Source organism: Adelges cooleyi, unplaced genomic scaffold, assembly GCF_023614345.1.
Source record: "Adelges cooleyi isolate 19-005CV unplaced genomic scaffold, UGA_ACOO_1.1 ACOO_flye_CR_arks_rails_tigmint_CR_PRNA_108, whole genome shotgun sequence".
Lineage (NCBI taxonomy): Eukaryota > Metazoa > Arthropoda > Insecta > Hemiptera > Adelgidae > Adelges > Adelges cooleyi.
In genome coordinates this window covers 9,684,620-9,708,484 of record NW_026095761.1, presented here as the reverse complement: position 1 = coordinate 9,708,484, position 23,865 = coordinate 9,684,620, and the positions used below count along the sequence as shown (strand labels likewise).

Genomic DNA, 23,865 nt, shown 5'->3' with positions numbered 1-23,865 from the left:
TTATTATATAGTAGTATCATACACTAAAATAATTATATAATTTAACTTAGTAAAATTTAATCATATAAATTACATAGGTAGGTATCATTTATTGAACTTATGATATGCAGATCTATTAGAAATATAATACCTACTTCCGAAATTCAAATAGGTTTTTATTTTAAAAAAACAATGGTATGTACAAACAATTTTAAAACGTTTGTAATAAAATACGAATGCAGTACACAATATAAATGTATAATAGAACATAATAGTTTTAAAAAAAATCCTGGGCGCATACTTAATAAATAATTCTATTCTGTATAGCTTAAAATGTATAGCAAAATACAAACGATAATAATATGTTTGGTAATTCGTTATGAAGATAATATGATTGATTTTGGGCTTTGGCTAGATAGTAAGTATATTCGTTGCATATAACTTATGTACAAACAAGTTTATGTTTTGTAACAAAATATAAAGGTTTAGAAAAAACAAAACTTTTGTTCCCATAAACATTTTTTCCATTTACCAGTTGTTCCAAAATATTATAGGATGAATTGTTTGTTGGAATAAATGTATTATGGAACAAACTCATTTGGGAAAAAAAAATGTGGATCAAATGTATATTGGAACAATTACAATTTGGACAAAACGTCCGTTCGCATAACTGTTTAGCGGGAAAAACGACGGTTGGAACAAATATTCATTGGAACTATGGACCTATAAAGAATTCTTTATAGGTCAATGATTGGAACAAGCCATAATCTTGTATAATAATGTCTTTGGAACAAATGTCTCATGGAATAAAACATTTGTGGAACAAAATGTAGTAATCCGATTATATTATCAGGAATTTGGAAAAGATAAGTAAAAATGTATATATTTAAAAAAATACGTTTATAACATCTAGATGTTCATCGTAAGATAAGGCGCCCCTAAATTAAATTTATCTTTTCAACAAAATAAAATTATTCAATAAACACGTTGCATTTTTGATACAATGCACACTGAAGGCTTAAAACATATTTTAACAAAATTATGTAAATACTATTTTTGTAACACAATATTTAAAATGATATTGGACACATTTGACAAAATTGTATGAATTTTCAATTTTTATTTACTTTATGGGACCGTATTATTTTTTACTTACCTAGAGTAGTAGAGATAATCTAATAGTTTTTAAAGTCGAGCATTTTGTCTATCTCTCTGTTTACGAATTAGTGCCGACGGGGTTTGAGTGGGTAAACATTTTTGAATTTTAGCTAGTTTCGCGCGCCATCTGGCCGTTGCGTTGGCTCCCCTGAGTCTTCCAGGTACGCGGCTCGGCCGCTCGGTGTACATAATAATTTGACCGGCTCCAGACAGGTATTCGTGGCCGGAGTTTGGCAACACTTGGCGACGATCGTTCCCGGAACCGCACAACATGTCCGTCGGCTAACCACGCGATTTGCGGTGCGTGTGTATGTGTTTTATTTGTGTAGTTTGTGAATTATAAAAACATAAATATTTATACTGTTAAAAACTCTATGTGTCAATAGACAGATTTTTTGTTTGTATTTTTCCGCCGTTTGATTATCAGTCGGGGACGTGTCGCCTAGATTTTGCCTTTGCTGTTCGACGTCTGTCGTAATATAATCTAATAAAGGTCAGTAACAACGCAAAGCCGCTAACGTCGGCCGTGCGACCGGCTTTTTAGGTTAGCCGAACGACAACAAAAGGTCAACGTTGATTTCGTAGGGCAAAGCTCAAAACGCATCGCCAGTTTTCAACCCGAAACTATTTAGAAAACTTACAAATGTGTCCAAACGTGCAGTTGGTCAAAATTCGTCCGGTACGGATTAGGAAAATCAAACATCCCCAACAATATCACTTTCGTTTTTTAAATGTAATTTTACCCTTATATTAGATATCTCGAATACCTGAACCTTTTTAACGACAGTAGTATTTTTTCACGACCGACACAACTGCTGTAGTTGTTTTTGTATTTTAATTTTTTTTAATTTTTATGAATGATGATGTGGTACCTTTTTTGGCAACTATGAATGTTTGCTTTTTGCTGACTGTAAAATTATGTTTATCTACCTATTAGAAATTCTGGTATTTATAGGCTTGTTCATTATGACTTGAATAATTTAAGCCGTTGGTATCAAACTATTGGCCTAAATTTATACCATTCAAAATGTACATTTATTTCATTCTGACGCCATAAAAATAAAGTACTTTCTAGTAATTATAAAATTAATGGCCATGATCTCAAAACAATTTTTCAAGTCTATGACCTAGGCTTGTTATTGTCAGAATATTTTAATTTTTCTGAACATATAAATTACATTTGTTGTAATGCTATTGGAAATGTAGGATTTTTAAAGTGTTCCTAATTAACGCATTCTTAATATTTGTCAGTGTAATATGTATCCTTTAAAATATCAGTTCTCAAATTTGGTTCAGTTGTATGAAATAAATGAGATTAATTTCAAACTACCAATTCTTAATGCATGTACACTCTACTTTTTATATTCCATCGGTAATCTATCATTAATCCATTGGTAATCTTTTGTAGTACAAACTGTAGTACTATAATAATAATGTAAATATGATGAATACAATCTTTTTCTCTTTAACTTTATTAAAATACCAATAATAATAATATAATAATATTGTAAAACATAAAATAATTTATCTACCAATGTTTGCCCCAAATGTCAATGATTTTTTTTTTTTTGTTATAATTTTTGTATTATTTGTTGTTTCTGTAATTTTTTTTTGAAATATTAATTGCTTAAACATAACGTGCGACAAAGGACAAAATCATATTATTCTCCTATTGAATTGTATCCATTTAATTCCTGACTTATGTTTTGAATCTTACGTTAATTAAAACTGAAATCAAATGTCCATATAATAAATATCATCTTGCGACATCTTGCATGCGAGTTGAATTTTTAAATTTAATTTCATACTACCTTAGCAAATTTTATAAATTTTAAATTTTAATAGGCAAATAGTTGTCTACTCAGAAATATGTACTTAATCCAAAACTAGTAGAGTGTCAGGAAATGTTAAAACATAGAATAAAGATTATATTATTTCAATATGACTTTTTATGGTTAGATAGGTAAAATGTATAAATATATTGTTTATAATTACATTGAAATCTACATTTTCATAGTTAAGCGACTTTAGATAAGAGTATCCTTTTAAATATTTATCACAGGGCTTTGTTCATTTTTAATATTAGGTATTTTGGGTTTGATTAATCAATGGGTTAAAATTGGTTACAATTTGGGTTAGGTTCTGCCTGTGCAGGGCAAATGAGTTAAAAAGCTGTATATTCTTAAAAATAATTATTAAATTATAATTTGTGTAAATCAGTAGCTGTGAGTTTGGTATTATTGGTTTTATCATCTCTGTCAATAGTAGGAAATTATAGGAGTGATGTGAATTCACAGCTTACAATTTATTTTACTTTTCAGCGTGCACAAATGTGTTTTGTGATGCAATCAATTATCTATACAATTTCAAACTTCTTGTTGATTATTAAAAATTCTCACAATTGTAATATTTAAAAATAGTCTGTAGCCGTGAGTTTTTTTATCTATGTATGGGCTGATTGCTAAATTATATTGTACTTACAATGATATATGAAATTAAATTCAGTAATCACTGATAGGCAATATCGAACGAGCTATTATGGTTAGTAAAAAAAAAATTGTCTTAAAAAGCATTATTTAGTTTGATACAATTATAATTAACTGTACCAAAATTGTACGTTTTACAATATTAATATATTATTATTAAACTATAACCTATTTGTTTTTTTTTATATTTTAATGTCATTTTGACTTTAGACTTTGTAAAGAATAATATTTTTGTATTAACTGTGAAAAAGTGTGTACCTAAAATTCTAGGTAAATTAAGGGGAACAGAAAGCATCAAACTTCATACAAATAAAAAGACTTTCTGAATTACTACAGTGTCTACACAATCGATTTAAAAATTATGTTTTGTTATAAAGTTAAGTATCTTTTCTATAGGAGGAAAAAAACAAATTTGTATTTATTTTTATCATTTTTTCTAATTGACCCAACTAATTATTTAGTAGCTCAATAAAAAAACCGGACTTTTAGCTAGCCTCCTAAGAGAATATAGTAAATAGTATATAATAAAAAATTGAAATCTGTCTAATAGACTTGCCAGAAAATGACTTCTACGAAAATAAATTTTTACTAAACTTTTGTCTTGGAGAAAAAAAAACTTAAACCATTTATAACTAGAAAAACTTATATTTTTACACCTCAAAGTTATTCTGCATACTTAAATTCGCTTCTAGATCAAATTTAATCAAATATTGCCTATCCTTTGCGCCTTAAAAATAAATTTTTTCCGTTAGGTTAATTTTACAATGTTTCTTTAAAAATTGATGTTGTCAGTAGTGAAATGATTTGCCATAACTATTGTTAATATTTAATTAAGTTACTAAACATTAAAATTACGGTGTGATCTGGTCGGAAAAGGAGCAATTGGATTTTGGTATCAGATTTTATTTTTATTTGGCATTCCTATTTCCTTAAACTAAATTTTTTTTCACTAGAATGGAAAAAACTATCTTCTTACGCTGTTTGAAATCTGTAATAGTAAATTATTTTCTAAGCAAAAAAATAAACAGTACAGTAGGGTCAGGGCAAATTGGGATTGGGGAAGATTACACGTCTATCATTCAGGTTAAGAATCATTGTAACTTTGAAGTGATAATATCACTTCCACGCTTCAATGCGAATCTGTTGTTAAAAGGAATATTATCAATAAATGTCGATGCATTTATTGAGTAAAAATATTGAAAAAGCTTTGTAATGACAAAAGTGTGCTTAAAAATAGTATTTTTAGTATTAAGGTTGATCGTTTGTCTTTCCTAATAATTAGTCGCCGTATATTTTCTGGATACCTATAAACTGTTAATTCACTTTTACCTAGAACTGCGGCCAAAGTATAGTTATCCACTTTTTTGGTTTTTTTCCTTAATAAAAATGTTAAATCTATTAAAACGAAATTACATTTTTTGAGGTTATAGATTTTCTGGCGCTCATGTTAAAAGGACATTTTAATATAATCTGTTATCACAAATTTCTTATCAGCTGTCTCTTATCAAATATAACCGAAAATGTGCACGGATATTTTCAATTAACCCCATGCTAAAAACATATCCATGTTAATCGTATATGTTACAGCCCAACTCTAGATCTTCCCACAGTCTATTTTTCACACCTGAAGCACCAAAAAGATATTTAAACGAGTGACATAGAGAAATGGTTTCCACCCCTTTTGCGGGAAAGAATTTTTGATATTTTTTTAGTTTGTTCAGGTTTTCTAAAATTTATAATTTTTAATTTATGTTTATAAGTAATTATCGCAACTTTAATTTAATTGTTGTGTTAGGTGTCAATAGCTTTGTTGGCCATATATATATATTAGTTTGTATTTTACTCGCAGAATGCCATTTTGTTGTAATTTGTAGTATTGTGCGTTAACCAGTAACCAAAGACGACAGTATTTGAAGTTGTAAAATACAGCCAGGTGTTCAACAGGTGTTGTCTACCTATGGTCGGTCGTGTTACCTATACAAAACGAACTAATATCATGCATTCTCTACCTTTTCAATTAGATCATTCAAACTATCATATTGTACAATGTGTATTTGATTGTATTGATTTTAGGATACATTCTGCAGTCTTTATGTATATATATATATATATATATATAATGGTCGGCAGCCATAAGAGAGAGGTCGGATGCTGCTTTGAATACCTCTAGTGTACTCTTTTTCTTTACATTCATAAACACGAACACAACGAATTCTCGTTTAATTTTTTGATTTTCGACAGCATGGTTCGACGAAATTCGGATGTTTTTTCCCTGCCAATATCATAAAAATGTAGGAAAAAATAAAACCATCCAGAGAAATGTATTTTTTGGAATTCCTATTATCATTGATAAAAATATAATTACATCATAATTCATACCATCATTCCCACCGTCAGGATGGAAACTAGTCACATTAAGAAGTTTTAGTCGAAAATTTGATAATTAGTGAACATTGTCACTGTCTTGTTTCAATTTCGAACACATTTTTTTAAAAATATATTGAGCCCTTATATTTTACGCCGATCAGTTGATCAATTGAAAAATATTAATCTCAAAATCGTATATTACGTATTTATAAAGGCCCATTTAGTGAGGACGGGAGAGTCTAAGTTGCAGAATCTAGCAACCCTCAAAAAAAAAAAAAAAAATCTTAGCTTTAATAAAAATGCTTTTAAAATAACAATTATAGATTTTAATTTATTTTTCCTGCTTTTTAGGTATTAGAATTTATTGAGTACATACTTAAAACAAATGTATTAGTTATTTACGTCTTGAGAAATCCAATAAAAATACAATATATGAAGGGTACAGGGTAAAAACCACCAAAGTCACTTTTTCCAATCTAAGAAAACATGTTTAAGTAATGCTAAAATAAGTTTTAAAATGTTAAAGAAATACTTAAAACTTTTTAAAATATTGTATATTTTTGTTTATAATCGTGCTTAAAAGTAAAGAACAGATTTGTTTTGTATCAAAACGAATTTTATAACTAAAAAATGCCATTGTTAAAAAATGACTGCTGGTTTTTCCCTGTACCCTTCATATTGTTGTTAAGATTTCCTCCTGCTTTTAATGAGCACAGGTTATGTTATAATATTAATATTATTATCGTAAAACGCAATAACGTCGGGTAGTGTTTGTGTTGTACGATCTAAATAAACTGCTAAAACGACTGTTTTACGGGAAATGTAAAATAATAATGTTTTTAAAAACGGTTAACCTAAACGCCTTTCCTCATTTAATACCTGTGTATTTGTGGCGATGAGAATGTTCGCAATAAAAATCAATACCGTTTCCACGAATATAGCGAAATAATTAATATATTATGTTTTGTTATTAACAACATTGTTATTGTTATAACATGTTTGATAATCACGTGTTTCCATTTATTATAGTGTATAATAATATTATTATTATATTGGGAAACGTCATAAATGCATCGTAATTAATATCATTATTATTATTATTTTTATTATACCTAGTATATAATGTGATCGAATTCCGGTTATCCTTTGTATACAATATTACATTTTATTAATAATTATTATTTATTGTACAATATTGTACTGCTACTGTCAGAGTCGTTATTTAAAACTATTTACTTCATTCAATTTTGCTATCGTATAATATTTATCGTCCAATAGCGACCTTAATTTTTTTTTTAATGTTAATTACATTCAAGTCCCGGATATTGTTTTTAAATTAGGCCAATATTAATTTTGAACTCTTTTTTTTCTAATTATTGTTATTCCCTTTTTGAAATGCTCATTTCCCCTATTGAAACACGTTTTACATTGGTTTTTAATCAACTGCGTCATAAAAAAAAATGTATTGTTGGTTTACGACCGTCAACAGGTTGTACGTTTAAGCGTTATTTGTTTTGTTTCGAAGCCGATACCATATGCCAACCGACGTTTTTTAAAATGATAAATTGAATTCAAATTCCGGAAAAAAACTTGAAAAAATTAAACCATAAATATGCAATATTATTAAAAAAAAAATAATAATAATTGATTTAAAGCGCAAGTGTATTATTAATCACAGAACCGATAAAATATTTGTACTTAATTATTTTCAAAACGACCCGAAAACGTATCAAATAGGTGTTCTTATTTAAATAAACAAGTAGATAAATTGCTAATTGAGCCTAAAATGAAAGAAAAGTTTTATGCTACAAAAATGGCGTTTTGTGTATGTTGTAGCAATGTGATACAGATTATTTAATATTTTTATTATCAGGTCGTTGTTCTTTGAAAAATATAAGCAGAACAAAAGGGGCTGAAAATATTATCTCCATCTCGAAACTAGGCCGATCCGTTTTCACACTGCAGTAAGTAGAAACCAATATATTTTTGAGTGTTTACTTTATTACACGTTTAAAAGCTTTTGTATTTTGCAATTTTTTTTATTAAGACGTCGCAAATAGTTTTAATCGTTTTGAACGTGATATTTTATTATAATTGTTTATGTTGTATTTACACGTTCGATCAGTTCAGAACGAAAGTAATAGGTTAATTAGATATGTGTAGAGGTACTAAGCTCTAATTGTTAATATTAAATAAAGGATAGTGTGAAGTGAGTAGATGCACCACCATAATAAAATACAATTTATTCGAAAACAAATCCCCGACCTGAACGTTTACAATATTTATCTCGATTAGTATTTTGGTTGTATAAAATATATTTCTTCAATTTTCAAAAGAGATTATCCACAAAACGAACGGCCGTCCATACGTCCATTTTGATTATCTCTTGTGAAACTCTAAATAAACTTAAACTCAAATGACAACGTGTATACATTAAATTCGTTTTTTCAACTGAGAATAATTTGCTTAAATTTCTGACTGTTCGACGATCAGATCTGAATAATTACTTTTAAACCCTAATACGTTTAAAAAAAGTAACTATTCAAAACTACCGTTTGGGTTTCAAAAGTTACTCTCACCCTTTAAAATCTGACTTCTGGATGAAAAAATCATAAACTTCCGATAATTTTTTGATTATAAAATTCTGAATTTTCTGAATCTATTCTCGTGACTATGACGCGTGAACGTACACGCACATTTCGGATTAAGGTTAAAATCTTTTCCATTTAAAAAAAATTGACGTTTCCCACAAAGATTTTCATCAATTATTTTGAAACAATACCTTGTACAATCAAAACAAAAAAAATTACGTCCGTTAATTTTTTTATATACATACACCCAAGTAATTTAACACCTACTAGGGGAGATCACAAATGACAATATTTCGCAATTACATAATATATTTTTCCTTACTGGATTTTTTTTTTTTAATTTTAACGTTTTTTTTTTGCGTCTGTTATAATAATAATTGTCTATGTTCACAAAACTCGATATTGCGCATATACACGCTACTTTTTTTTTATTTGCATGATTTTGCTTGACAAATTTTTTTAACGACTAACGGTTAAAATATTTTACACTGCCTTTATATATGTATATAAATTTATTTCACATTTTTCAACCGCGACATTGTAGTACGGTGATAATAATGGAATAATTGTCGTAGTAATTGTTGAAAATATTTATATAAGTATAAAGCACACTTGTGTAAAATCCGGTTTAAAAAAAAGCATGCTCTTGCATTTTCCATTTTGACATTAGCAGTGTTAATCTTTTCATTTTTTTTTTATTATTCACTGCGTTTATCGACTGTATAAAAAAATTGTTGACACTGATTTTTTTTAAATTTGATACTTTACTCGTGTGGCTAATTTCTTTTCGTTCTACATATTTTTCTTATCTAATCTCAATGCCGTATTATGTAAATCATTTTATTCCTATGCAATATTTTTGATATTAGTACATTAATTATTTATTATTAGTATTTGCGACTTTGTTCTGTGCTGGGTTAATAAGTTTTTTATTTTGTTTTATCTCCGTCTAATAGATATTGTATTTGTAACCAGGTCGGAGGTTATAATATGCACACTATGTTCATATATGTATATACATTTAGGTAGCCTTCATGGCCGATGACTGTAGTTTTTACATTTCTAAATACATTTTTTGGTGTATTTGCTCGTTTTAAATTTAGTTAACATTGTAATATTACGTGTTTCGTTTCGATTAAAGTATATATATAAAAAAAATTGTTTCGTATTTGAAATAATCCAATTCAAAGGTGACATTTTTGTTTTCCTAGTTCAAAATCCCGTCTTTTTAAATATATTATTTATATCGAGTATTTTCTAAATCATAGAAAATACATTATTCCAACTATTCTTACTCGCAATTTACGTTTTGTATACATTTTATCAATTGTACTAATTATTAACGAAAAATAATTAAACGTGTTGTATCGTAAAATAAGAAAATCCATTAATAATTAACAAGTTTTACAAATTATTTACGAATTAAGTATAAGATGTCCCAAAATTTCGACTCGATCTAGTGTAATTACTCAGCCACTGGAAAACCACTAATATAACCGTTTGTATGGTCTTGGTCAAAGATTACTTTGCCTAAGACGGAAGGAACTTAACCTTAAGAAATACATATCTCTCGTGTGTTTGCCGACTATATCCGCTGCGTGAGCACATTTTACCTTGATTTAATTCTACATTTATCAATAATCGAGAAACGCTCACGTGTGTTCTCCGAACCTGATGCCACGTTTTCTTCCTATGTATAGTTTAAATGTAAAAAAAAAATGTTTTTAATATTATATTCCAAACGTATGTGATCCAAACGGTAAATCTGTCATAGGACGTCAAAAGTTAATAACGTGTCAATTTGTTGTGCTTAAAATAATTATATTTTGAGTATTAGTTCGGATACGATTAGGGTTGATCGTCTGTTGATATTCACTCTTATAATTTTTTCATTTTTTGGGTAAGGGAGTAGGTTTACTTAATAAAAAAAAAAGTTTTTTTTTAAAAGTCTTGCCTAATTTATGTCATTATTCAGATGAGATATTTGATCTACAGGCTTGCATAGAAAGAAGGAAAAAAGTGAACATAATATTATTATCGACTTTCGCTGTTCTATTATCTAGTATTTATTTTTCGCGTCAACTGACGTTACAATACCGCTATATATTAATTTTATACATTATTACTGATGTTATACATTTGTCGTGCGCTTCTTTTTTTTCCATTTTTTTTATCGAACACAAGGTTAAAATTGGTTTTGTTGCACGCAACAGATTCGACTGCCAAACGATATTACAATATATACGTTATATATTACAATATATACGTTATATTACAATATATACGTTATATATTACAATATATACGTTATATATTACAATATATACGTTATATATTCAAATTTTTTTTTTTTTAAATTAAAAATCTCATTCTATAATATCAGTCGACCGTATTGTGTGTGAACATATATCAGTGTTGTTATTAACATGATAAATTATAATAGCTCAAGCGATTTAAAACAATTTAATAAAAAAAAAAATGTTTACTCTTATTATGCCTTTTGAAACAAAATTTTGTTCTCAGGATGACTAACTCAAAAACGATTCCCATTGACTTTTTTTTTTATAAAAATCTCTTTAAAAAATAAAAAATCAATTTTTGGTTTCATCCAAAAAGTGGCCAAGCGTTGGTAAAAAAAAAACTCCAAGCCAACCCGTTAAAATTATGGGTTTTATGTATTAAACCCTAAAAACTTGTCTGCGAGTTAAAAAAACTGCTTATTTTAGTTGTAAAATTTAAATAGCTTTGGAATTATCAACATATTATTCATTTTAACCGGCTTGTAATTTAATGCCAATAATTTTCAAGTATAAACTGATTATGGTTACCGTAACCCGTTTGGATTTTTTTTGTCTACTAATAATTTTTGTAAGTATTGTATAAAATATATCTGTTTTTTTAACAATGTTTAGTCCTTGTTTTTTGAAAAATTGTTTAAAATGTTTAAAGTTAATATCGTTGTACTACGAAAACATCAACTGGCGGCCACTTGTTGTACGAAAACCACATAAACATTTTTTATAATTTGTAAGACGAATAGTGTTGAAAATTAAAATTTGAGATACATATTAGTCTTTTTGTTATACTCTAAAATCAAATGGGGTTTTCGTTAAACTATGATTAAATTTTGCATAACTCGGCGAGGACTAATTTTGGGTGTTTTTTTTTTAGTTGGGAGGAGGGTTTTATTTTTAAAATGTAGTCGACACTTGTAATAAAATAAACTTTAACTTGTTAGAGTGCTCGGCCTAGAAGTGGTATGTTATCAACGTCTGTTCAGATTTCAGAAACATTTTTCATAATTTTAAACATATTATGCTCTAATAGATTTGTCTAAACGCCCGTGTATTTTTTAATAACTCAAGGATATTTTCAAAACGCGTCATGGCGGCATATTATTACAATTCTCTTCTGTAGTAAATAATTTAAATTAAAAATGTGATCGTCCCAAAGCGCTTTGTTTAATAGTTGGTCGGTCTGCCCAGACCTCGAAATATTCTGTCCTCGCATTTTGTCTACTGCTGTTTTTTTAAAATTATAATATATCGAAATTTCTCGGATTTTTCGATATTATTATGTTAATAAAACGTAGATAATATCGTAATGTGTGTACGATATGCGCAATAATGTAAATTTTTCGATTCTGTAATGGAAAATATTCCAAAACGAGTTGTTGACTCGGGCAAGTGAGTTCCGGTAAAACCAGTAAAACGCGAACCGACAACACAAATAAAAATACTAAGAAAATGGGGAGCAGTATTTGTAATAATTTACTCGAATTTCGATTGATTCCCAAATTTAAAATCCGCGGTAAAACAGAAATGAAAACACACCTTTGTAAATCATTATTCTCTTAAGAATCACGGGAATTACGTTTGCAGTTGTAATGTAATGCCTCTGTGTAAAAATGGCGCAGATGTCACGACAGCTGAAATTTGATTACATTTTGTGAAGTGTTCACCAACAACGTTCTCAACACGGAGAATTAGTAGATTTTTTTTGTTATCTCTTTTAGAATCCGAAAAGAGCAAGCGAGAGAACAGCCAACATACTTTTTACACAATTAGACGATTATTACACGTTATTATTATTGTATGTATTTGAGAAAATAATAATAATATTTTAATCATGCCTTGAGGTTTGCGCACGTGTAGTGCTCGTGTGTTTTTGAAAAAAAAAAAATTCGAACAAGACGTCCTAATGATACCATACGGCTGACGATAAATTTTGTCTTTCACACACACACACGTTTTTGTCTGGTTATCAATAAAAACGTTAATTACACAAGTCGTGAACGGTCTACCGCTGTAAAAAAAAAACGTCTATCGAATAATGTTTCAATGTGTGATTTTACTTGTAATATTTTTTATTTTACAGAGATCTTTAAAATCTTAAAAGGCCTGTTCTCTTTTTTGATTTTCAGGTAAAATACATTATAATATTATAATAATATAGTATAACAAGGTGGCGGTTGGGTATATGCTGCGACCGCCGGCGGCGTATAATAAAAAATAATAAATAATAGTAAAAGGTAAACTTAACTTATTGTCGGTCGTTCCAAGGAGATTGAAAATTAAAAGTAGGTACCTAATGAGTTTATAAATATAGGTTAGGTACCTACCAATGATACACATGTGTTCAGCACTGAAGATGACAACATTGTTGCCGAAATACGTCGTATACGCGGAGAGTATATAATTTTTTATGGTTAAGGGTTTTAAATATTATTTTATTAAAGATTTTAGTGGTTGTAATAAATTCGACCATGTCAATTTACTTTAAGGTTAATTTGTAAAAATACTATCCTGGAAAGTTTCAGAGGGATATTTTTGACATATATACATTGTTGTTTTCTATGAGTAAAAGCCATTTTGGTCGTAAAAAATCTGAATTTTGTTGGAAATCGACTTTAATTAAAAAAATTCAGTAGTAACTGTGTGATTAAAAAAATTGAATTAAAAATCAATTTCAATATTAGAATACAATTTTTCACCTAAAAAAAGCAAAAACCCGTTTCTAACGTGACGTAGTAATAGAGTCGCAGTACTCGTATATTTTTACAGAATCGAAATCGGACCATCCTAAGTAATCGAAATTCTGTGGGACATTTTGGTCTAAAACGTCATTAAAATTTTATTATCGCAGTAGCTGCGCCACGTGGTCTGCCAGGCGGTACGGTAAATGGTAATTTCTAGTCCGGCCGCACTGTTCCCGTCGTCCTCTCCCCTCTCCACCCTCCGACAGACCGGCCGGTGTCTCACGGTAACCGGCAAATGTCGCTACCCCCGCCCGCCCCGCCGTCTCTTATGCGCGCCGCGTTCTACGGCGGCCGGCCAACGGCACGCAGTCGGCACACACCGTCGCGCCGCAGTCTCGTCACGTTTGCTGGCACTACTGTTGCTTACTTTCTCGTTGTCCGTTCCCGGTATAGTCTCGTGTGTGTCTGTGGTTTTCTCGTTTTATTTTTATTTTTATTAAACATTGTATAATCCGTTTACAATAATTTTAATTTTATTAACAACTTAGCCATTCACGACAATAACGGTCGGTGCTCGTATTTGAAAACGCCAGTAGTACTTTGAAGAAATCGTTTTGTGCACGTTTCGGTGTACATAAAAAAAAAAGCAAAAAGTTTTACTTTTAATAACGATTTCGTGTATTAATATATATTTTTAATTATTTATATATATATTATAATATTCGACGTCTTTTTCCTAGTACTACACTGTAATATTACGATGGCGCCGGACAACGTGGACAAGGTTTGTTATTTATTTATTTATTTATTAATTGTACGCCGCGCACGCGTTTTTCTTCAGCCACACGTGTAGTATATCGGTCGCGCGGCACAACGTGGTTTTTGTCGTAGCTTCCGCCGCCTCCGTTGCGGCGTGGCGAATCTCTCCTGAAGTGTAGTCGTCGTCGGCGATTCGATACACGACATATTTTTCACGGAAAATATAATCGTTGTGATTTTTTTTTTTTACTACATCTACAAAGTAAATTAAATAATGGTAATAATAATGGAAAATTTCCCCGTCCGCTGAAAAAAAAGGAACGTACAACGTTGCAGTTCGCCTCGGCCGCCGCCGCCGCCGATAACTCTCCGTGCCACGCTGTCGTTTAACGTGTTATATATACGGCATGTGTGTGTGTTCAAGTGTTCCTCCATGTACGGGAAGAGGAGGAGAAGGCGGCGTGTCGCCGCGCAAATTCTCGCCGTACCGACATAACCTTTAAAAAAAACCCACACACACCGTTTAAAGAGTTTCGTTGGTTTTTTTGTATGGGGTATTATTTACTAAATAATTAGTATTTTAAAGAAAAAATATGAAAAAAAAAATCTTAAGTAACCGATAAATTTTAACAGTACATACATGTGTATATATATGTATGAAAAAACCACTGAAAGCCCAGCACTCTGTCGGGGTCAAGAACCGTGTCGTCGGATAGTTTTGGAAATTTTACCCGCAGGTCGTTATCTGTAGGTTTAATTTTAGACGACAACAACGACGAAGCATGTACGCAGCGGCTGATAGGTATATATTGTAATATTTTATACATACCGGAGAGATAGGCCGGGGGAATCTTCAGTCATATTATAACAATAATAATAACAATATTCACATGCCCACCGTAATAATAAATATTACTACGAACTGGCGTAACCATCGTGGTAAAAACCTAATGGTCCAAAGGCGTGTTTAAAATACTAGTATTCTTATTATTTTCATTATAATCGAAGGCGCTTACAACAACCGCGCACCTTGGCGTAAAATATATGTAGTATAACGAATGTGTTGACAGATAACAATAAAAAGAAAAAAGTACTAATCTATTATTTTTTTACTGGTTTTTGGGTAAACCATTTTCTCTGCTGACTCTTGAGCATACATATATATATAAAGGGTTTTTTTTATACATGATTTTTCTAACCAAATGTATGTTGTATCCAGGCGTATAATAATTAGACGTGAACAATAATTAATTCAAAAGAGAAAACTAGAAATTAAATACGGTCAAATCATATTTTTTTCCCTTATTGTTTTGGTATTTTCCTTAATAAAGAAAAAGTTTTAATACAGATGTTCGCGAAAATTATTTATGGTATACCTAGCTCCATTCGAGTCTAATTTTCAGCCCTTAAACTACACCTAAATAGCGAATTTAAGAAAAGTTCCCACCTTTTCCGGGGGAAATGGTTTATAATATTTATTTGGTTTGTTGTGGTATGGCGATAGTGTTACAAGTCAAATGAATATTCCATATCAAATTAAAACTAATTTGACTTTTTTAAAAAAAGTTATAGAGCACAGTAATTTTAAGTCAAGAATTAGGTATGTACATTTTTGTTTCCCAAAATAACTTTTTAAAAAATGTTAGTGTTGCCTATTGATACAATAACACATTTTTTGAAAATTTTCCCCGCCATATATATATATATAACGTACGTAAATGATGAAATACTAATTAAATTTGAATAATGTAAATATATCTAAATGATTTTAATACATTAATGATATTCTTCAACGTATCGATACTTACGTAACGTATCTTATAACTTATATGAATTGATTGGAGTATCTTTTTTTATGTTAAATTGTCAAATTCTAAACTGAAATTAAATAATTTTCGACCATTTTTTTTTTTTATTCTTATAGTTTTGCGATAAATAATTGTAAATCGTCATTCGAATGTTGACAAACCGGTGGCCGATCTGTCGTTTTTGATCCAATTACCTTTCTAATTTGAATTATTATTATTGCCATCGTTAAATCACCGTTGTTTAGAAAACGCTCTAGTGTAATAAGAACCATAAAAAAAAAATTTTTTTTGGTGTTTTACAATTGTGTAAATTCAATTTTTTTACAAGGGGAACCGTTATTTGTCGAATGTTGATAAATAATGAGTGTGTGGGTGTGTGTATCTACCTGTTGATTGTTCCTAATCAACAGGTAGGCAAATGCATTTGCGCGTTATGTCGTTGTTAGTTTTTGAACTACAAAACAACAATTATAGTTATTGCAAATATGATACATCATGTATAAAATATAAGTAATTTACTAGGTTTTTTTACGCCACCGACGATGATAAATAATTAACAACCTGTCCCGGTTGTTTTTTAGGTCACGCTTGTGTGTGTGTAAAACCGTAAAAACAATCTTTTTATTGACTTTTTACTATATATTAGTTATTATTTATCGTACAACTGAACGACAGCCTTGGTCGAGAAAAACCGACCGACACGAACGCCACATGTTTAAAAAAAAATAATAATTACTGTTTTCCACCTACAATTATTATTATTATGTAAAATAAAATAAAAAAACTGAAGGATTTCCTCGAAAGCAACGTTTTTGTTTACCTATTTGTCATTAATTTTCCATTTAGTAAAAAAACCTGTATATTTTTCAGTTTTATCGAATTGTACCTTATTTTCTACCTAAAACATAAACTCTCATTGTAATCATTTCAGAACACATTTTGCCAGAAGTAATAAAATAGTGCAATACATTTAATATTTCCTAAATCTTAAAATTTAAGAAAAAATGTTTTCTAAATCGTCAGTTTTTGTTAGCTCTAGTGCGTGTTTTTATTATAATTGCTTGAATTTGATAGATATATAATTTTTTTATCTATCCGTGATGAACTTTATGAACCTTTTTAGTGTGCACACCGATGATGAATAGTTTATGTAGATTTTTTTTTGCAATTTTTTTCTCCCCTGGTTTTTTGGGTAAAGCTTCGATAAAAAAACACACCAGGGTTAAAGTCCGTCTTGTGTATAAAGTACCGTTTTTTCTGACTACAATAATATTTTATTTGTATTATTTTTTAGGTTATTGGGAAGCTATAACGTGAGTTCGGACGTTTATAAAACCACGTGCTAAGTGGTGATTTTTATCAACCGGAACCGCAGGCAGACATTTCCGGCCGGTGCAGTTTCCAAGCTATTTTATATTGAATTTGGCATTCAGCTACCGAAAATTTCATATCGCGCGTGGCTATAAAAATATTCTTAGCATTTTTATAGTTTTATATCAGCAATCACAAATTAATTGAACTTAATTTATTATTTTATGATTTCGCCTACTTGACGATATTATGTACATCATTATTTGGCTCTGTCGCAAATATTCCCCTCTATCATATGACGTAGTATTACTATTTCTAATATTATGTGTATCACCGGACCTGACTAATCTGTTGTTTCTTCCGCTCGAAGCTGCCTATCAGCTAGATTTGTAATTAAATCATAACCAGTGACTAGACTACTTATTTTTTCGACTGCGGTCAACAAAAGGCGAAAATTAAGGTTGACAATACATTTTATCAATATATGTACCATCTGAATAAAAAAATATCTTATGGGTACTACATTATGACGAATTGGAGGTAATAAACGTTGAATGAATAATAAAGTCATCGTGTTTAATAAATGTAATGTTAACTTAAAAATGGAAAGAAATAAAAGGTTAACTCGATGACATTCCGACATGAGCTTGGCAACACTGACCGTTTGCTATTATCACATTGTTTTCTCATGATAACAAAAAAACGGCATTTTTCTTTTATTTAATTACTACTAAATTAATGTAATATTTTATTAACCTAGCATAATATAGCGTTTTTTTGGAACAGCTGTAATTTTTAAGGTATTTTTGTTGGCAACACTGCTGGGGTTGGGGGTTAGGATTTTTTAAATATTTGTCCACGTGTTTCCGCCGTCCACGAGGTCGTGAAAGATGAGGTGGTGCGCACCGGTGTTATTTTTTCGACGGTGATCTATTCATAATGTATTATTGTTCTGGATATAATCTGGCATCGAATACAATATCGTATTGTATTATAGTCGATATTATGCGAGACAAACGAAGCGAAGGGCCATGGTGTATGTACGTACACGGGGTTTATTGGACCGGTAACCGGCCAAACCTGTTTCCATATATATATATATATATATATGTATATAATATACCTTTATAGAAAGACCACGTATCCGTGATAATATAATGTACTACAGGTACACGGAGAAAAAAAACTATCAGGTATGCGCGCGCTCAACAGGTATTATATTTTTCTTCTTTCTCCGCCACAGACAAACGCGCGCTCCGGCCCCTCGGGGAGGGAACGGAGTTCTCGGTAGTTCTACACACACAAAGATATCAAGTGAATGTGAGCAAAAAAAAAAAATTTTAAAAATGTTACACATACATATATATCACAAATCACAACACTCTACTTGGTGTATATAAAAAAAAAAGAGACCGACTGGGAGGAAATAAAAAGGAGAAAAACCGCTTGTCGGGTTATGCGCGCGGACGACGATTAATAATAAAAATATATTATATATACTCATTTTATATAGAGCGGTCGTTTGCCTCTAATGCGAAACTACGTGGAATAATTATTATTGTTAATTTTTTTTTCCAATTATAAATGTTGTTGACATGTATATGGTGTGTTGTAATTCGAGTAGGGACTGCGGTGAAAAAGCTTATTTTTCGGTCGTATTAAATAAACTTGCTGATCGTTTTTTTTTTTTAACTGCAATATATCTTCAAACAACTGCGAAATAATAATAATAATAACGCGCAATTGGCGGATGTAAATAATAGTTTTTGATGCCGTGGCCGTGTCAGCAATCGCCTGCGATTTGCACCTTTTAATTGTGTGTGTGAATATAATTATTTGTAACGTCCGTTCAAGAAAAGAAATTTAAATAAAGTTAAAATAAAAAAAAAAAAATTAATGAATAAAATAACTACTTCCTGTGAAATTAAAATCATGGGAAAATCTGTAGATAATTCCAAAAGTTTCTTTGGGCCTTTGGTTAAAAAAAAAAAATAACAAGCATGTGTACATTCCTTGTAGACCTAATAAGACACATGATTGGTTGTCGAAAACCAGAAATATTTTTCAGCAAAAAGTTATTAAAAAAAAAAATTCAAGACTCGTTCGGGAATAATGTTCTCCATTTTTCCAGTTATATATTTTTGGTGTTAAACAAAATCGTTTATTTGTTTCTATCATTGAGTTAGCACTTTCGTCCAAATGATTCATTCTATTTTTGACTAAATTTAAAAATAAATGTTTTACAATTATTATTATTAGCGTATGGCATATTTTCACCGAGAGTAGGCTCTTTTCGAGCCTAGTTCGGTCGCCAGATGGCCCATGACATTTCTGCCATGTTTTACTGTTTTAACTGGGTACTGGATGTAGGTATTTAAATTTTTTGTGACTAAACGTGTTCCCGGTGAACAAGTACTGTATAGAATGAATATACATTGTTATTTGCATGAAATTTCATTGATATTATTGCCTTCAGATTATATAGCATTACTATTTATACATATTAATTTCTGTTTTTTCTTTTTGCCATAGGTTTTACACTCGTGTCAAAGTGGATATCATACGATATGTTCAAGGTGAGGACTGTATCGCTGGGGAGAATTTTAACATTTTCGACAGCCGTCTTATACCTCGGTTATCTTTGGTACAAGCGCAAGAGGGTTTTGTCACATCACCTGAGTGACGGCAACAAATCTAGTTCTGAATCGCCAGAGCTAAACAAAATCAACGACCAAGAATTGATAAAGGCATTGGAAAAAGCCTCTCGTACAATTGAAGTAGCGTCACGCATCACCGAAGAAGAGTCTGCTGCCGTTGGAGGAGGAGACTCCTGGTCGTCGGCTCACCAAGAAGAAATCATGGAGCCAACCATCAGTCAAGTGGAAATCAAGGAAGTGGAAACGTTAGTAAACTGCTGTAGTAGTCCATCGAAACTTGAGTTGGACACTAAGGTTATGCCCGTAGATTCTAACTCCGGACTTAGTAAAATGACAGTGGAGTCCTTAGCCGAGGACTTGAGTAATTTAAATTTAAATCTAGATTCGGATGATAAATTACCAACACCGCTAGAAGAACGTTTAGCTTTAGAACAGAGTGTTTCGTCACCTGTTGTCGAAGCAATGAAAACTAGTGAACAACAGAAAGAATGTTGGGTGGAGATGATTGAAAAAGAAGAAGAAGATCGTTGTGAATGTCCGAAAGCCGCCGTTGCTGCTGTAACGACCAAAAAGGGAAAGAAAGATGAACAACCCATGTTGTTTGAAGGTATCCAGTTCAAAGGGAAAAAAAAGAGAAATCGCAAGAAGAAACCGGTGAAAGATACCGTGGTAAAGCTTCTGCCCACCGAATCTCACCACAAGGTGGGCAAAACTAGTAGCATAGGCAACAGTGTTAAGCCTACTGCCGCCACCAAAAAAACCCATCAAATAGTGGAAGAGGATTGTGATTCAGCTCATAGTGTAGACCACAGCATTGACACAAATGACGCGCCCAATACGATATATTCGGATATCAGGAGCGTGGTATGTTAAATATTCTTTTCCTTCCCCTTATTATTATTTTTTTTATTTTAATTGGTTAATAAACTATTGTTTATTTTATATTATTTTGCTGACAGGGTTCGCAAGACAGCGGGAAAGGTGGCAGCTCGTATTCAGGTGAATTGCATACGATATCCGATGCTGACGAGCAAATGAGTTTTGATTTTATGGTTCCCATTGACTTGGTTGGTCCCATTATCGGCAAAAAAGGAGCTTTTGTCAAGTACATTAAGGAAAAGAGTAACGTAAGACTTTTTGTTGAAAACAAGACCGAGAGTCCTGAAGACAAGTTTAAGATGTGCACTCTGATAGGTTAGTCAGTCAACAATTTATTATTAAAAACACGTTTATTATCATGTCTTTTTTTTATTAGGATCTGAAATTAATATAAGGAAAGCGCTTAAGTTGATAAGAGCAAAGTTCCCAGAAAAAACGTTCCCAGAGTTAACATTGGAGTGCATTACTCCGATGATGATGGATGGCGGTACTCCCGTTATTTCGCAATTGTACAAAGTAAATGTGGCCACGGCGATTTTCGTCATCATAATCCTCATAATGTCATTTTTAACATTACATTTTTTTTTTCTACAGTCTGAACTAATCGAAGGAGTCAACAACATTGTGATTATTACCGATGTGGTTGCACCTGACCATTTCTTCGTGCACAACGCTTCCACCCCGGATTATGCTTTGCTGTCGGCGTTAAATTTTGCAATGAATGACATGTTCGCTGCCAACAAAGAAGACATCCCAGAAGTGGACTTGCGCACAGTCACCCACGGTATGTTGATGTGGCTCAGTCGGCCAACATCATTGTCGTGATCGTCTAACGTTGTATCTGGTGTATTACAGGTTCCGTTGTGGCCACGTACAGCGAAGGAAACTGGTACCGCGCTCAAGTGATAGACGTTGACGAAAAGAAATACGAATCGGCCAACGTGTTCTTTTTGGATTATGGCGGCTGCAAGAAAATTGACCAATGCGACATGCGACCCATGCACGACACATTGGTATCGTTAAGTTTCCAAGCAATCGAATGTAGTCTGGCCAATGTCGCTCCGAGTAAATAATACACTTCTTCGACTGTTTTTCCAAATGGTCACCATTTGCCAATTGATGATCTAATTTGTAATTTTTTTTACAGCGTACGGAAAATGGTGCGAAGAATCGCTGAAGGTGTTTGAAGCTTTGACGACCGGAAAAATGCTGTTCGCCCAAGTCATTTACAAGTCTGATAGTATACAATATGTTAACTTACTTGCGTACGACGGTTTAGTGGTAAGCATTATTTGACAATGTCAATTTCAAATATGTTTCTTAATTTGTTTTTTTTTCTATTTCCAGACAATCTCCGTAAACGATGAGCTGGTTAAATATGGATTCGGCACCTACATGCCAAATGACAGCGTTCGCCAAATCTTCATTGAACCGGCGGCGATAACTGAGCACGATCCTTTGTACGCATCAGCTTAGATTGGTCGTTTCTCATTCGCTGTTAAATGGTTATTAAGATTATTTTAATTTTCGCCTCGACTGTTATTGCGTTAATTTTATTTTCTCATTCATTGTCATAACAATTTTTTTTTTTCCATTTGAAAAAATTTCCGTATTTTAACCCAAAGGGTACATATTTTATTTATCGATCGGTTGAAGCACTAATTTTTCTACACTAAAACAACTATTATGACTATTTTTTAAAAAAAATTTTATTTACCATCAAGACTTAACTACCATTCATTCGAACACTTTCATAAGTTTTTTTTTTTTTGACCAATCGAAAATAACTTAATACGAATGACCAATTTTTTTTTCAAATATACCAAATTTTATTTTAAAAATTTTTAAAAGAAACAATAAGATCATCGCTTATTAATCAATAATTATTATTTTAAACATACATATATATATATATATATTTATTATTTTCTTACCGCTGCCGTCGTGTTTATAATTTAAGCACTTCGGTAAGGTATTTAAAAAAATAAAATGTATACAGTTTCAGAAACTTTCATTTTTCATTCAGTATTTTCTATGAATGAATATTATACTTTAAATTTTAAATTTTGAGTTACATGAAAACAAAAAATATTGTAGTAAAAAAAATTGTTAAATTTTTTTTTTTTATCTTCGTCAACTGTATTTTGATAGAAATAAGTTTTTTTTGTTCGATAATATTAAATTCTATTTCGTGCCGCGTATGTTAAATGTAATTTTTTTTAGGACTTAAAATTAAGGAATTATTTTTAATTTTTAATCAAAGTTAAATCTTTTGTAGAAATATAAGTAGAACTAGCCGTAATAATATTTTTAGAAGTATTATTATCACCTATATTCTTGTATAAATAAATAAAATATTTTTTGATTAAGATCGGTTAGAAATGCAAATAATGCGTTTCGAGTAAACAAGTGATAAACTCAAGAAGTAAACTTAAGTAATGTAATTTTGTAATTTTAATTTTATATTACTAATTGGCATTTCATTCTCTACGAACGAATATCAAATCATATTTATATATATATTTTATTTGTAATATAAATATAATTAATCGTTATTGATTGACACACTGCGCGCGCTTAAGTTAAGATTTTATTATAAGGGAAACAATTTTTTTTTTTTTGTTATAGTGTTTTTTCTTATATAAAACTACTAACGAGTCAGTTTAAAAATAAAAATAAATGTTTGTATTTTTGTATTTTTATTTTATCTCGTCATATTGTGTTGTCGTTTAGAAGACTACGCTGAGATAGGTCGAGTTGTTGCTCTTTTCAAAAGACGATACCAGATTGGTTTGGTATAGTTGTCGGCATAGTTTTATGTATGCGACACTAAATAATTGATGAAACAATCGTGCCGTATAAAGTGGCCCTCTCGGAACTCCGAGTCGTGAG

General features: G+C 30.8%; 1 protein-coding gene across 3 annotated transcripts; it reads left to right on the top strand.

Annotated features, from left to right (window-relative positions):
* Positions 1–1,374: 1,374 nt before the first annotated feature.
* LOC126839881 (KH domain-containing protein akap-1-like) lies at positions 1,375–22,891 on the top strand. Of its 3 annotated transcripts, XM_050575312.1 has the most exons (9): positions 1,375–1,630; positions 7,864–7,954; positions 19,970–20,958; positions 21,054–21,288; positions 21,350–21,489; positions 21,568–21,757; positions 21,829–22,038; positions 22,121–22,254; positions 22,321–22,891. In XM_050575312.1, exons 3-9 carry the CDS (start codon positions 20,005–20,007, stop codon positions 22,447–22,449), a joined length of 1,992 nt encoding a protein of 663 aa, XP_050431269.1. In that variant the 5' UTR covers positions 1,375–1,630; positions 7,864–7,954; positions 19,970–20,004; the 3' UTR covers positions 22,450–22,891. The 3 variants fall into 3 exon arrangements, with proteins under 3 accessions (XP_050431269.1, XP_050431286.1, XP_050431278.1); XM_050575329.1 differs by lacking the exon at positions 7,864–7,954; XM_050575321.1 differs by lacking the exons at positions 1,375–1,630; positions 7,864–7,954 and adding an exon at positions 13,928–14,343.
* Positions 22,892–23,865: the final 974 nt, after the last annotated feature.

What these genes read in the sequence shown, in the direction of transcription:
- LOC126839881 (XM_050575329.1), top strand. Translation starts at nt 20,005, where the DNA reads ATGTTCAAGGTGAGGACTGTATCGCTGGGGAGAATTTTAACATTTTCG. An exon ending in CTTGCGCACAGTCACCCACG is followed by an intron (nt 21,758 to 21,828) that starts GTATGTTGATGT and finishes GGTGTATTACAG; the next exon opens with GTTCCGTTGTGGCCACGTAC. An exon ending in TTGCGTACGACGGTTTAGTG is followed by an intron (nt 22,255 to 22,320) that starts GTAAGCATTATT and finishes TTCTATTTCCAG; the next exon opens with ACAATCTCCGTAAACGATGA.